Source organism: Physella acuta, unplaced genomic scaffold (genome assembly GCF_028476545.2).
Source record: "Physella acuta isolate Inbredline_101_S28 unplaced genomic scaffold, ASM2847654v3 ptg000315l, whole genome shotgun sequence".
Taxonomy (NCBI): domain Eukaryota; kingdom Metazoa; phylum Mollusca; class Gastropoda; family Physidae; genus Physella; species Physella acuta.
Genome location: NW_026731834.1, coordinates 702833 through 719649, shown reverse-complemented (window position 1 = coordinate 719649; position 16817 = coordinate 702833). Strand labels below are relative to the sequence as shown.

The 16817-nt window shown below is 32.0% G+C and overlaps 1 protein-coding gene across 1 annotated transcript; it reads right to left on the bottom strand.

Moving 5' to 3' along the window:
- Nucleotides 1–2804: 2804 nt before the first annotated feature.
- On the bottom strand, nt 2805–16745 carry LOC131940292 (ATP-dependent RNA helicase DDX54). Its single transcript, XM_059298938.1, has 20 exons — nt 16488–16745; nt 11947–12049; nt 11595–11665; nt 10942–11127; nt 10732–10781; nt 10432–10473; nt 10025–10120; nt 9336–9519; nt 8645–8776; nt 7986–8196; nt 7591–7725; nt 7067–7158; nt 6457–6592; nt 6263–6336; nt 5329–5547; nt 4813–4949; nt 4416–4514; nt 4140–4243; nt 3609–3719; nt 2805–3028 (listed from the first exon to the last, which is right to left on the bottom strand). The coding sequence occupies exons 1-20, from the start codon at nt 16632–16634 to the stop codon at nt 2817–2819; spliced, it is 2541 nt and encodes an 846-aa protein (XP_059154921.1). The 5' UTR covers nt 16635–16745; the 3' UTR covers nt 2805–2816.
- Between the last annotated feature and the right edge of the window lie 72 nt (nt 16746–16817).

Below are 16817 nucleotides of genomic sequence, written 5' to 3'. Positions count from 1 at the left end.
TTATTTAACTACCTTTTTGTCTGTTGTAAATATTCTATTTGACATGTTGTATTGTTGATGAGCTCATTGTATTTGTTAAAAAACAAAACGATCACAAAACGTTTTACTGGTAATTTGGTACCGCAGTTTAAAGGGGGAAAAATTAGAGCAAATAAATTCATTGTGATCACTCTAGTCCGTCACATTTTTGTAACTACTCATCTGAAAACACGCATAGTTTCTGCTGTGTGATTTTTCTTCCTCAAGACTTATTAATATATTATAAATCATGGCTGTGTCTTTGTATATCTTTTATAAACCACTATATTTGGCCTAGTCAGGGCTTTATTAACTTAAAAAAATAGTAAACCGATTGAAGAAAAAATAAATAAAAAGCTCAGCTAAATTGATAACTGTACCAAAAATTATAGTTTTAAAGGATTTGTTTTTGTAACTTTCTGTTGATGTATAAATGATTAAAAACTAAGAAAAAGACGCTGTTTTATTTAAATTATTTAAAACTTAGAATAATATATACTACAGTCAATGATGAAATTGATTGTTTTGATCCTATGGTTAAGGATAAAATTGATTAGCCCCCTGAAATAAATGACATTGTTGACATCTTCATCTGTTATATAAAAAAATGTTTACCAGGGTAGCAAGTAAAAGTGTATTTGTTGCATAAACTGCTATGTATGCATGTCTCTAATCTTTTACTGGTACCATTAATGAATTTTTCTTTTTAAAAAGTAACAGTCTTTCAGTATTGACCAACTCAATACTCTTACAAAACTGATTCCCCTAGCATGGATAGTAAAATTGTATTTCATCCATTTCTTATCAAGTCACACTTTTTAAATTGTGATCTCGTTTTCTTTGAAAAAATAGTCTTAATGAAATGATTTTTAAAAAAAAAAATATGGTTGTGGTTAGTAATTTTTTTTTAAAAATTGTATTTAAAATGTAAATACAATCACCTAAACAGCTCACCTGTCTATTAGCAGTGAAATAAATGTCTAAGCATGATCTCTAAACTGTAAAAAATTTGTAACTGAGTATATGAGTGTTTTATGTATCAGACACAAACAGTGCTTAATAATTGTGCACAGAATGTGTGGAAAAAATTTAATCGTGACTTCTCTCAACTATTTTTGTGAGGCATAAAAACATTATCTCTAATATATTTTAAAAGCCAGTGGTTCCCAGTTCAATAATTCACATTAAATAAACTACTTACCCATAAGGTTTTTTTTCTTCTAAATGGCTTGTTGATTTCCACTCTTCCATCTACTTGCATTTGTAAAATATTCTAATGTATTTGTTGAGGCAGGAAATGGTTTTGTTGTTTTATTTACAGCCTACTAAACTAATCACCCTAAACGTTTATGCTTTGTCCTATACTAAAGTAAAATATGTTGTTCTTCTTTCTATTACTGCTACTGTTGTATTGTTTCTCTATCAACCAGTGTATTAGATCTAGGTTTTTCATTACTGCTACTGTTGTATTGTTTCTCTATCAACCAGTGTATTAGATATAGGTCTGAATTCATTCCAGGAAAGTTCTCATCCCCTCAAGCAGTGTATTAATTTATCAGTTTTTATTCAGTCAATGAAAATAATATTGTAGGCACCTGGAGGTCTTTTTTTTTAGATATTTTTTTGTTGCCTTATACTTATTTCAAGTGATGTTTATCTTTTGCACTCTAGGGCAATGCTTTTGATGTTTATTTATATACATATCCCCTGTTGAAATCTACTTATAAATTAACTAATGATGTCTCTCTTGTTAATGGTGCAAACCAACTTTTAGTATAGCCATGTCAGATGACTGTTTAATGTTTCTATGCAAAAGAATTTACAGAAATATACGCTCACAATACAACTCTTAGTAAAATGCTCATAATATCGGGTGGCTTTGAAAAGATAGCTGTGCTATTTATTTTAAAATATAACATGTTTTGAAATTGCTGTACATGTCCCTGTTTGCTGTATGAGTATGATAAAACATGTTTCTCACACCATACATGTGTTGATTTGTATTTTATAAGTCTTGTTTATGACATGTTTGTTAATCGTTGTGAAGAAAAATAAATTTATAAATCATGGCATTATTACTAAAGGTCCCTTTTTAGACCTAATGATCCAGATGAAGTAGAGTTCATGTTTCTTGACCATGCCATATAAAGAAATGGTGTCGGCACTTTGCTCAGCTGTCTCTACTTACCCTAATATGAGTTAGTTACCCATTAGTGCTGGGTGGACTCTGGGACATCTTACAGACAATAAAGTGCATGTTCTGAACTCGTGACTCTTGGGTTAGCAGTTGAGAACTCTACAACTTGACTACCCAACCCAATTAAACTGGTCAAAGTGGTAGCAATATATTAAATTGTGAGGCATGAACAGTATGTGAATTTCTTTAACAGAAGAGCGCCTTAGCAACCCATATGCTGCCAGGTACCCAACATCAACACATATCAGCTGTTTATGATGCAGATGTATTGCATTTTGACAGGTTTACAATAATCGAACTTTTTAGAAGTTTACCCATATAGTAGACCTAGCTGTATGCATAGTAGGTTTAGTAGAGTTCATCTGTTTCTACAATCTCTGCATATTAATGGCCAGCGCTCTGCCCAACCACAATTTTCTTTCCCTAACTGGATTAATCAGGTATTACAGTTTAGTGCACTTCACCTGAGGAACCAATCTCTAAGGCAATGGGTCACTTTTAAATTTAGGACTATGTGGGATTATTCCCCAAAGTTAATTGCATTTGCTTTAAATATTTACTTTAAAAAAAAAAATCAGTAACCCAAATAGACAAAATAAATTTATTTTCTCTTTCCTTTTTTCCCTTGCTCCGCCTTCCCCTGCCTCTTGGAGTGGATATTTTGCCTGTACTTCTGGAAATTTTCTATTTTGGCTTTCCTTCTCCTGTTTTTCAAAATCTGGTCAGCAGACTTCAAGCCTCCTGCTTTCCCAAGTTTAAATTTCTGTTGGTTTTGTTTCCTGCTTGCCTCTTCCCCTGAACCCTTTGTGTGCCCTGTGACCAAAGAATAAAAATTATGTCTATGAAGTTCCTATAAATACTTCAAATAAAAATCATGTATAGAGACAAGCCTGAACTAAGCAAAAGTGGTGTCCTAAAACTTATATATATATATATTTAGTGCATCAATTTAAACAATACCAATTAACTAAGCTAAAATTAAGCTGTTTTATAAAGTTTTAAGAATGTGACTGAAATTAACGCATTTTGAATATTCAAAGTATGTAACTAAACTAATGTAATGTTCGATAAATATAAATATGCTATTTAATAGTTTACTGCACATTATGCAATAATTTGAAATAGTGTGAAATTATATTTCAAGAAAATAAACACAAATAACTGACTCATTGTACTATGATGTAATGACATATACATATCTAATTAACTGTTACTTGTTTAGCCTTTGTAATGTGTATAGAGACCATTTATCGAAATAAAAATATATAATGACTTTACAGAATTGTTTTTAGGAAAATAAAACAAATTGAGTCATTAAATAATATGTAATAGTGCCATTAATACACTGGTCACAATAGAGTTTAAAAGAAGACAGTTTTTAAGATGTACTCACATTTTCTCTTTTTCATCCCCACGATGGTCAACTTCCTATTCTGATTTCTCTCCCCACCAGTTTCCCCCTCATCCCTGTCTGTGTTGTTTCTGGTCCTCCATTCACGATAAGTGGCTCAGTCAAGGACAGCTAACACAGGTGTAACTAATACTCGGTAAAATACAGTAATTTAACTATATATTCGCCAATTAAGTAACAAAATCTTATTTACTGGTAGATTGCTCTCATCTAATATTATGAAATTAACATTATTTTTGTATAAAATAAATAGGCAGAATCAGATAGCATCATACTGAAAGTCAATTCTTGTTAGTACTAGTAGTAAATCTTTTCAGGTCAAAGTTTACAAAATCTCATTAGTCAGTGTTTGAATTAAACATGTGGTTCTTATTAAAATAGAAGTGAAAGATAGACTATAATTTCTGAAAACTTCAGTTAGGATAAGGCTTAGGGCAGTTATACTAAAACCAAAGTACACAACAAAAAAAATCTTGTCAATATAAGTACTGAACGTTTGAATAAAAGGATATGCGTTAGATTTGTATGAAGCAGATATCCAGTTTCCGCTCTCTGTTTTTATCTTTTTATTTTTTTGCTCTGTTGAGTCTGTGACATACTTTTTCTTCTTTCTATCCCTGGTTAAATTAAAGAAAATAAAGCAAGTTGTTTACTTCATTAAAAAAAATCAGTGTACATTAAATATGAAAAAAAGTAACTCCTCATTTTTAGAGTTCAACTTGGGTGCGTAAGAGTAAGAAACAAGATACAATACTATTATACTGAGGCTATTTTAAAAGCTAGGCTTACCAATGACGTTTTTTCTTGTTCTGATTGTTTTCATCCTCATTGGTAAAATCTAGAACGGCACTGCTTGCTTCTCTCTCAAAAGTGTTTGAAATACTCAACCTTAAAGTTTTGATAAAATTTTCATCACATTAACATAAAGACACTTTAGTCTCATTCACAGTGTTAAACCAATCATAAACATCAAGTTAATTAATTAAAAAAATACATTCACACCAAATTTTAAAAAAGACAATTAAATAACATTATTCATAATGTTAAATTAATCATAAACATCAATAGAATTAATAATGAACATTATGTATTTGTTAAAATTTATACCAAAATAAAATAAAGACAATTTAACAAGGACAGCATTTAGTGTTAAAATGATCATAAAGATCAAATGAATAAAGCCTACCCTTTCTCTGAGGCATAGTCAGCAGGCCTGTAATAAATAAAATTCTCTTTGTCTTTGGTCTCAGGGGCTGGTTTTGTCTTGGAGCCCTCTGATTTCCTCCTCTTAGATTTGCTTCCCACAATGGTATCAAACACAGACTGCAATTCAAATTTAAAGAGAATACACAGTTGTACCAATATATTTTGGTGATTATCCATTAACCCTTCCTACATATTTTATAGGTGCTACCACCAAGAAAAATATTTTTACGCTTAGAATGACAAGTCATAATTTAACTAAATGCGAAGAAAGACATATTGCCTAAACATAGCGTATAAAGGTTTTGTAGAGAAAAACTTGTTATAAATTTAAATATACTGCAAAAAATGTCATTACACAAGCTGATTTTAGTGGAGAATAAAACAACATGAAAATAAACAAATCTAAACCTTAGAATAATAACAAACATTAATTTAGGTGTATACAATATAATAAATATAACAAAGGATTAACAGATTTGAGAAAAATTTAACTTACTTCAATGTCTTTCTGATCCGCTTCATCTGACATTTTTCGCTTGTGAGATCCGAGATGGTCAAACAAAGAAGATGAAAATGTGGAACCGCTGGCTCCCTCATTATCTCTCTCTTTCCTGCGAGCTTCGTTCTTCTGCAGTATCTCATCATGTAGAGCTCTTTTGGCTTTCATCACCTCCAGGCCCATCTTCTTGCTGGTGCTGTTGATCTCAAATATGGTCTGTCAGATTCAATCAGAAATAAAATGGTCTGTCAGATTCAATTAGAAATAAAATGGTCTGTCAGATTCAATTAGAAATAAAATGGTCTGTCAGATTCAATTAGAAATAAAATGGTCTGTCAGATTCAATTAGAAATAAAATGGTCTGTCAGATTCAATTAGAAATAAAATGGTCTGTCAGATTCAATTAGAAATAAAATGGTCTGTCAGATTCAATTAGAAATAAAATGGTCTGTCAGATTCAATTAGAAATAAAATGGTCTGTTAGATTCAATCAGAAATAAAATGGTCAGATTCAATTAGAAATAAAATGGTCTGTCAGATTCAATTAGAAATAAAATGGTCTGTCAGATTCAATTAGAAATAAAATGGTCGGTCAGATATAATCAGAAATAAAATGGTTGGTCAGATCTAATCAGAAATAAAATGTTTTGTAAAACAAAATAATATTAGTAATGAACCAAGTTAATTAGAAAATATTTTTCAGACTAGGTAAACAAAGTACGAGCAGTATGAACAAATCAATAAGTAGACAAATACATTAACTGCTGTGAACATATGCTTGTTAATCTATGTAAAACTAAATATTTTAAAATATAGTGTTTTATTTTAATAAACAAATGTTCTTAATAAACAAAACTAGTATAGTGGTATTTTATTTAGTAAATTTTGTAAAAAAAATATTTAAAAAGAAATCATTAAAAAATATGCTTACAGTTTTTGGTTTGTAATTTTTCAGTGCATTTAACATTTCTAATCTTACACCTTTCTCATCAACTTCCAAGTTATCTGGAAATAGAAAAAAAACAGAACACATAATTTCACACCCACAACTTATTTCAAATCTGAACATTGGCTGATCTATGCAACTAGATCAAACAACATGCTACTAAAACAGGGATTACTCACTTAATTTAGGATGGATGCCGACCTTCACCCCATCTTCAACCATCTTTTTCACTCTCTTAGTGGACTCAGTAGCTGGGGCTGGACGAGACTTGCAATATTTTCTATAGGCATTTGAGCAGACTTTAACCAAACTGGTCTAAAAAATAACACCATTAGATCTTCTGTATACATTTGAATTGAGTTTAATCAAACCTGTCTGAAAGCATCTACAATTAATGATTTTCTATGGGATTTATAATAAACTTCATTGAACGCCAGTCTGAAAATATCAACAGTTACTGATTTTCTATAGGACTTATAATAGATTTCATTGATAGTCATCTTATTAAAATATGAAAATATTGTTAGATGTAATACTGCTGGATGATTGATTACTAAACATTTTTTGATGATACATGGTACGTTTTCCCAGAAATGTAACCTTCCAATAATTTTGGAATGTTAATGTAAATTGTAAAATAATTTTTCTATATGAGACTTACAAGTTCTATATGAGACTTACAAGTTCTATATGACTTACAAGTTCTATATGAGACTTACAAGTTCTATATGAGACTTACAAGTTCTATATGAGACTTACAAGTACTTACAAGTTCTATATGAGACTTACAAGTTCTATAGAGTCTTTAATTATCTGGACTAGCTCAGCATCTTCATCGTCAATTAGACTTTGTGGAACTTCACCAAACCAACCATCTTCGTCTGGTAAAATAAATTAATTTCATTAATTGAATCAATGAACAAAAATTTCAAAAAAAAAAAACAAAAAAAACAGCAGATAATGTATCTTTAAAGGCATTTTAAATACACTTTTAAAAAAGATGAGTTGGGATTCATCTGTTTCTATGAGCAATGCACAAGAATGCTATCAGTGTACCTATGAACTTTTAGATTCCCATACTTAACTCAAGTACCTATCAAAACTAACTAATTAACATCCTGCTGACTCAAGACTTTTGGAAAAGTGACTATTCTGTCTCACTAGCACTCACCTACCATTCCCAATTATTATTTTCACCTTCCCATTTCATTTCACCAAATAAACAATTACTTCTACCATCATAATTTTACTTATTAATTAATCAATTTTTATCTTCACAATTAAACTCATCCAATAACAGCTTGTTCCTTTACCTTCCACCTTTTCCCCAAGTGGCACAAATTTGAGAGGTCGACCCAAGAAGACGTGGAGGTCCACAAAGTGTGACATTTCCTCTGGGGAAAGAAATGAGTAGGCAACCCCACTTCTGCCAGCTCTTGCAACTCGACCTATTGACAAAAAGAGCATTACTGTTATGCAAAACTGTTATATATAACTGCTAATCCCTTTAACCACAGTGCAAAAGAGAAAAACAAGACAAAAAATTATTTAGAGAAAATCGAAAAAAAAAGGTAATTAAACCAGAATATAAAGTCTAGGTTTGAAACTTTGAAGAAATAACAAATATGACATGACAGAGAAACAGAAAGGGAAATAAATAATTGAGCCAAAGGGAGATAAATAATTGAGCCAAAGGGAGATAACTTACCAACTCTATGGACAAACAGCTTAGGTTTGGCTGGGAAATGGAAGTTAATCACATTGTCCAGTAGTGGGACGTCAATACCTCTGGCTGCTAGGTCGGTGACTATCAGGATTTTTACTTTCCCTAGAGAAAATTTGGCTGCGTTGATCTTTCTGGCCGCTGGGTCTAGGGAGCTGTAAATGTAGGTGACACTGAAGCCACACTGTGTAAGGAGCTGTGGGAACAAATGACATGTCATGGGAAAAGTTAAGTGAAATATGACATGTGTCATCAGAGCTGACAGTTATGGTTTGTGTGAAAAAGTGAAAAATGATATGTCACATAATAGAAACTTTGTTGAATCACCATTTTATTTTGAAACTGTATCAAAAATTTCTTTAAATGTTAGGCATTAAAGACAACATAAAACAATCTTTTTGAGCTTAAGCACTAGTAATTATTTTGTTAATAGACAGAATTTTTTATACCACCAATATCATTGGTATTTTTTATTTTTACAGCTGTAAGCTGATACCTTTGGAGATTTTTTTATTTCCAACAAAATATTAATGAAAATAAATTATTCATTAAAATAATTCTTATAAAAACAAATATTTTCCTTAAGAGCTATAGGTAAAAATTAACACTTAAGCATAAAAATTGAGTTTAAACTTAAAAATTACCATGTTAAGGAACTCGACGTGATGTTTGGTTGCAGCAAACACAACAGTCTGTTCTGTGGGGAGGATGATGTGCTTTAGAAGGTACACCAGCAGGGCACATTTTTCACCATCTCGACATGACAAGAAGCTCAACTGGATAAGTTTTTAAAGTACAGAAATATTAAATATATAAATTTAGTATTGTGTCTGAGATGTAGCAGTTTGCTTGATAGATTTACAGTATATTGCACCTAAAGAATGCTGAAATTTATATATAGATTACATCACAAAATATCTCAAGATAAAAAAAATTCATTCAAGAAAAAGTTTATTTTGGACATTTGGCCCTGTCATAATAACTATAATATCTAATAACCCCAAAGTTATTGTAACTAAATGCTTGATATATTCAGCACATATAGGGCTAACACGAAAGTCTTGAGTTCAAATCAGGGTTCAAGTCAGTAGAATGTCCCTGAGTCAACCCAGCTCTGATGGGTACCTAACTAATGTTAGGGAAAGTAAAGTTGGCTGGGTATAGTGCTGACCATACTATGCTGAGGTCACAGAAAAAGTTGAACTCTACATCACTTGCCCCATGGACCGTAATGTTCAAAAAGGAAACGTAACTTTTTTTTTACTCAGCACATGTCATTACCTTGAAATTTTCACTTAGCTTTAAGTCAACATTAAATTTAGCACATGTAACTACCTTTAAATTTTCACTCAGCTTAGCGTCAACATCTAAACGCAGTAGCGTGGGATCTGTCAACCCAGCCCGGGCAAACTCAATCAAAGATTTGGGCAGAGTGGCTGAAAATAGCAGCGTCTGCCTAGAGTCAGGCATCCTGTGTATGATCTCCTGAAGCTGGTCTTGAAACCCCATCTCAAACAGCCTAAAAAAGTAAAAAAAGGTGTAAAGGGATTTTGTTGCAGCATAGTTTTTTTCTTATGGGACGGCATGGTCAAATTGTAGAGCATACAACGGCTAACCAGAAAGTTTCAAATTCAAATCCAGGTTCAATATGTTGAACGTCTATGAGTCCACCTTGCTATAGTGGGTACCTAACTCAGGTTAGGGAAAGTAAAGGCAGCTGGGCTTAGCACTGACTACTATGTCAAGGAGGTCACAGAAACATGTGAACTCAACTTCACTTGCTTCTGGGCCATCAAGTTCAAAGGAGAATTCAACTTTACTAGACAATCTTACTAAATATATACATGTATAAATTGAGGTTGTGCAAATAGCTAAGTTATCAGTAACCTCAAATAAACCAACAGGTTTTGAATAGCTCCAACTAAGTTTGTTGAGACAGCATCATTTATTGAAAATAACCTTAAAAAGTTAAATAATTTGTTCAAAAAGTTTCTATGTAAATAAATGTAAAATTAATTTACTACCTGTCAGCTTCATCAAAAACAACATATTCAATAGCTTTAAGCTTGATTTCCATTTCCACCAAAATATGAAGAAGACGTCCAGGTGTAGCAATAATTCTTTAGTAGAAAAAAAATTTATAAATATTTATCATTATTATAAAACCTATTGAATAAAACAAAGCAATAAAACATGGCAGAACTCTCAATTTAGATCATAACGTATAAATGGAGAAATACTACATTGTATAAATATAATTTTTGATAATTCAGTTTATTTTTATTAAAGGAAAGTCAGTATTTGCTTCCTTGTCTGCCTCATAAACGCAAGCATAAAGTATGAGCTGTCACACTAGACACATGCATGTGTTTCATTTTCAACAAGACTGGTACATTTAATTTAATCAATTGAAGACATGCTTGTTACTTACATGTCAGGGTGATCATGCATAGCTGCGAACTGATCATCCATTCTGAAAGAAAATTGTGTTTATCGTTATACTTTTAGCAAATTTTAGACTATTTGAGATATGACAAACATTGATATGTTAAATTAAGTACAATATAAATAATAAACTTTTAGCAAATTTTAGACTATTTGAGATATGACAAACATTGATATGTTAAATTAAGTACAATATAAATAATAAACTTTTAGCAAATTTTAGACTATTTGAGATATGACAAACATTGATATGTTAAATTTAGTACAATATAAATAATAAACTTACTTGTCTCCTCCAAGAATTACTGCAGCTTTTAAACCAGTAAATTTTCCAATCTAAAATGTAGAAGTTCAAACATTTCAACATTTAACCTCTAGTAATTGTTGAAAAATATTTTTGAACAACTTAAAATAGTTTTTTAAAAAAAATTTCTTTTGCTTAAGAGATGAGCTATTTTTACTATCACAAGAAGAAAATCAAGTAGAACTGCTTTACCTCTTTTGTAAACTTCAATGTCTGAATAGCTAACTCTCTAGTTGGAGCTAGGACCATGGCACGTGCCCCAGAAGACGAGTGTGATTTCAGTTTCTCAAACATTGGAACAAGGAAGGCGGCAGTTTTTCCACTGCCTGTTCTAGCCATAGCCACGACGTCTTTCCCTTCAAGGATTATGGGAATGGTCTAATCCAAATAAAAAAAAAAAGATACCATTTAATACTGATAATTAGTGTTCAATTTAAAACAGTCTGTGGTTGCTAATGTTAAGGTTTAAATCTAAATTAAAATATCAATACTAATGGTGAGAAAACATTTACGTTAATGAAAGATTTTAATGTAATTATTTTAATACTACAACACAAATATTAAAATAAGGACAAAAAACTAAAATTCATTTTCTCTTAAAGTAATATAATTTTTAAATAGTGGTCTTTTCCTGCAAACCCAAATCTCTGTTGGTGTTGGCTTTATGACAGTATGATTTGTCCTAACTATGACTGGCAGTTCTTAAACATAAAATGTGTGCACTTTTTTAACTTAAGTTTATATTTCACAAAACTGTTTTTTTCAACCCAGCATTAACTATCTGCATTATACTTATATTAAAAGGAAAATGTATCACTATCTTCAAGTTCTACTAAGCTACAAACCTTCCTCTGTATGGGTGTTGGAACCTTGTAGCCACGTCTTAAGATGCCTTTCAGAACTGGATGTGATAAACCTGGAATAAAAGAAAAAATAAATAAACATGAACATTTTGTAAAAGAAGTAGGATACAGAATAAAAATATGAGGTTTTAAAATTTGAGAGTAATTCTTATTTCTTTAATAAGGTTTACACAGTGGGTTTTTTTTTAATATATATATATATAAAGGAAATATGATCATGACAAAATTAACAACTAAATTTTTGTTTAATAAAATTTAAAAATTATATCAAGTTTTAAACAGGGAAATATTAACTGTGTTCAACTTTTAAATACAAAAATTTAGTAAAAAATACCCATGGACTGGAACCCTCCAGATTTTTTCTTGTTTTTATTGACTGCCATCTTTCTCGCTGATGCCATTTCATCTCCAGAGTCATCTTCAACATTTTCTGTATCCTGAGAAATTAAATTATTCTTCATTTTAAATTGGGTAATAATACTTTGTAGTATCCTAAATGCTGTAATGTAGCTAATAATCAATACATATTATATAGGGGCCTGATGTATGAAAAGTTATTTAATCTGCTCAATGGAGGCATCAACTTCAATCATTCTTAAGCCCTCATGCCAGATGTAAAAACAAATAATAAAGAAATCAGCAGTTGTGTGTGGTTGAGATGTAACAATAGGACATATATGTACTAAAAAGCAGAAATATATAAGTACTAACCACAAAGAAAATTTAATAGCTTTACAACACATGCTAATAATATGTACTTATTTAGACTTCAGTTATTGCCTTATTTGTGAACATAGTGAACAATGCGTGTATAATAGTGCAGAATATTAGTACTTTATATGCATTTTTTTAGAAATCACAAAAAGCGTAAAGGCGTAAAGTACTAATTCCAGTCAATAGAAATGACTCAAAATTTGAGAGAAGGCAGAAAATTAAATCTTTTATGTGTAGGCCCTATGTGAAATTTCATTTATCTGTCTAAAACAGTACTCAAGTTATTTTTATAGGCTTTTGAAAAACCAAAAGGTGAATAAGTTACACTTCCAATTACCGGAAATTGTTGAAAAGTTGATATAGAACTACAAATTTGATAGGCCCTAGGTAGGCCTTCGGTTCAACGCTTCCGGGTTTGTCATTTTCGTGGCATCTCACGGCTCATGCGCTTACTAAAAATGGCGACCAGTTTCGCTTTCACTAAACAGCAGAGGGATAAAACTAATAATTACAAGGCCATCGTTAATTTTAGACATCGGAACTATCCGTTTCTATTTCAGTCTGTTATTTAAGAATTCCCAGATGTACTTTTGACCTAATTTCTTTGTTTGTCTCGCAAGCGGCGTGTAAGTGAAAATAGCTCTATGTATTCTTGTCTTTTAAATCAAATAACTCTGAAATATCGCTTTCTTTGAAAACCAGCCTATGTGCCTTGAAAACTTTAAAGTATTAATTTAACACACATTACAATTAACTGGTAATAATTTATGGGGTTAATGAGATATGTTCGTGGGCAAACGATCACCCCCAATAATGCCATCTATATATATAATTCTCTTCTGGGATCAGTTAGAAAACAAGCTGCAAGAGCGCCTTTGCAGTCCCCTCTCTTCCTCTCTATCACTATCACTACCACCCCCACCCCACATGATCTGGTGAGCGGTGTTCACTCTGTTTACATTTTACAATCATAGAGACGGGTTTGGTGACGGCTATTAGGGGCAGATAATTTAGTTTAAAACGATTTTAAACTTAGAGGAGGTAACTAAGAGGAGGCTGCTTTCACATGGGGGGGGGGGGGGGGTTTAGTGTTTTTAAGCAAATATTTTCAATGGCAGCATTGGTACTGTCAAATTCACAAATTATAAATTACTGAAAAGTAGAAAAAAAACAACTAAATAGCGGCGTATGATACGCAGCGGGTCGGCTCGTTTTATTATAATCTTGTTTGGTGTAAACGAGGCGCGGGAAAATGTGTGCCGCGCAAGAATCCAATCATTTGGCTAGATTTATGACTGTTTTTTTATGTCACACCTAAAAATAGAATGTTTACGCTTTCTTCGTTGATGATCGTTTTTATTATTTTTTAAACTGAAAGTCTTGCAGATTTTGTAACTTGGTATACTTACCCTTTATCAATTTTAAAAGCATAGCATGCTAATTGTAAACAAATATAGTCATAAAACACAGAAATATAAAGTTCCAATTGCGATGTGACACACCCGGGTCACACCCCCTCAAGAAAACACATGTTTATTAAGCTGTTTATGATTTATCTCACTTTACAACAGTAATTAAAATTAATTTTCAAATTTTTATCACTTATTGGGTAAGATAAAGCACATGTTTACTAAAAATAAAAAATTAAACAAAAGCAAATTCTGTTTTAATGAGGGTCACGGGTCAAGTTTTTTTTCCTTCTGTCAAGTTCAGTGGAGGGTGCCACAGGCTGGTAAAACTCCATTTTAGCGTATTTTATTCCCCGCTTGACGTTCACCTCCAGTTGAGCGTATTTTATTCAGGGATGTGACCAGACCAGGAAAAAAAATTAGGAAATTTTCTTCGGATAATAACTCAATATGTTTTATCTATTTTTTATCGCGGTTAGCAGCTTCATACCACAGTTAAGCAGCTTCATACTGTTACTGTACTAATTAATTGTTTAATGAAGTTAATATTTTAAATACAAGAAGTTTATGTTACTCTAAAATAACATTGAAAGTCTTGTCTAATTACAATTTAAAGTTTACCTTATACAACTTTTTAAAAATGACAATGTAACAAAAGTAGCAATTAAGTTTTATTTTATCATTAAGCTAATTTAAACTGTACTAATCTAGTGTAGATTCTAAATGTATTCGTATTTTCAATTTTTAAATAGGGGGCCTAATGCCTTATATTCTTTTAAAGATGGGTTTGGTAAAAATATTTGTCTTCAACTGTAAAGACCCTAGGTGTTCATGTGATGGAAAAATGAAATGGACCAGGTTAGCTAAAATTAGAAAGGGTCTGACGTGTGAACCAATGTTAATCATTATGATAACCAAGCCACATCGATATTTATGTTTTTTGGAATAGCTGTAAACTGTTAGGGGTCATCCACGGTTTTTTTTTTACGATATTTACCTCCCCTCTCTCCTACTAAAGCCTGACTCTCCCCCTTCTTCCCCCCCCCCCCCCCCCCCCCACAGTCTAAACGTATTTTTTCTTCCACAAACAAGACACGGTCGTAGTCACGTTGAGTTAAGTTTTTTTTTTTAATCTGTAAACCTTCGAAGCATACGTATTGCAGGAACAGCTATTTGAAATTGACTGTGACGTCATTTTTTTTTTCCACAAGCAGTACCGAACACGTACTTGGGGTCAAGGTGAGGTCACAAGAGCCACCGTTGCTACGAGGTGGGGCGGGTTAGTCTAGTCCTCATAGTCAACTTTTGCAAGGATTTCAAATATTTCAATATTAATTTGAGATTGCAAAATAAAATAGAATCAGAGAGAAACTCTAGATTTAGGCGGGTTAAAATACCGACAGGTAAATTTGGCTATATCGATAGCTAGATTACCAGGCTTAAGAGATGTAAGTTTCATTTGAATAACTGCATTTTATTAGATTACCTTTTCCCGTGTTTTTGATAGTTAACTGAAAATATCAGCGGAAAATTTGGACTAAAAAAAGTGTACTTTGAAAAATTCGAAAGTCCGCCGAAATTCCGAATCTTAATCTACATTTAATCTTGATCTAGCACCGTCAGACCTAGCGCAATCGACCAATCGAAAAGAAATGCGCATATTCGAGTGTCCGTTTGACCTAAGTACAGTAGTTGTCGATTTAAATTTAAATACGAATAAGTGGAATGAGCATGTCGGCCCTTTCCGTAAAAGACATTTCCGTTTTTTTTCCCTAATTTTTAAAACTTCGTAAAAAATCGAAAAAATTGAAACTCGGCGGAAAAATTCGGCGAAAATTAAATCAACGGAGGAAAATCACAACTGAAACGGAAAAATCGGATTTCCGCTAAAATTCGGAAAAGTCACATCCCTGTTTATTGTAAACACAACCGAAACACACAAAAACGTTAGGAAAACACAGATCTACTTATTTTTTTTTTTTAAATGCGATTTTTTATTAGAAAAGGTAAAAAAAAAACATAAAAAAGCATTAGAACAGTTCCAATTAACTATCGTCACAGTATCGTGTGATCGTCAGCGGGAGAAAAATCCTTACACGCCTTACGCCTTACACTGTCGCGGGTTCATCGTGAGTTCACATTGACTTTAATTATCAGCATACGTCATAGCTCTGGGCAATAACTGTTTGAAATTATGTTGGCCTCAGTTTTGGGGTCATTGTAAGTTCATTAACGTTTATTTATTTATAGTATCATGCCTGGGAGATACTTGTATCTGTAACAGTACAAACTTAACCGCCTTTGCAGCCAATTGTGAGTTACGTTTTTACGTATTTCACCCATTGCCATGAAAATTCTGACGCACGAACATTGCACATTCAATATTCTAAATTTGGATTTTTCTCAACTTTTACCAAAAGTAAATTATCAAAATCTAAAAAAAAGTCAGTCTCTTTGTTTTTTTTATTCATTTTTATTCATTTGTTAAAACAAAAATACAATACAAATAATAAATCCTGTTTTCCTAATGTTTTGGTGTGTTTCGGTTGTTATAATAAAATACGCTCAACTGAAGGTAAACAAGAAGCGGAGAATAAAATACGCTAAAATGGAGTTTTACCCCACAGGCTGACCTGACTTTGGAATTTTTTTCAGTAATAAATGGTAGATTGGGAGAATGATGCTGAAACCACTAGAAATTAAAAAGGCTAGGAAGTAGATCTATTCTATTAATTCTAGACCTAGATCGTACTTTGATGACATTTTTGTTTTCATCTTGATCTGCAGGTCGGTGACTTTCTTTTGGACTTTTAAAAACATTTTTTCTTTTATTTTCTGGGGTATTTTGTGACTTGTTCTTTTTTTCAAGCTTTTTGGCTTTCCACTTGCGTCTTCCCATGTTTGTCTTTTCTCTATTTCAAATGTATTATTTTAAAAACAAATAATTAACAAATCTCTAGCTCATGCCGAAACTAAACTGCCCACACGCTGTTTTGTTGACTGTAAACACAAGAGGTGACGCTAAGTTTCGAAAACAAACAAAAACCGTCAAGCTCATTCTACAAAGTCTCCGCAACTACTA

Coding starts and splice junctions, on each gene's coding strand:
- LOC131940292 (XM_059298938.1), bottom strand. CDS start 16,634: ATGGGAAGACGCAAGTGGAAAGCCAAAAAGCTTGAAAAAAAGAACAAG. Junction 11,128..11,594: donor CAACACCCATACAGAGGAAG/GTTTGTAGCTTA, acceptor TATTTGGATTAG/ACCATTCCCATAATCCTTGA. Junction 4,244..4,415: donor AACAAGAAAAAACGTCATTG/GTAAGCCTAGCT, acceptor TAATTTAACCAG/GGATAGAAAGAAGAAAAAGT.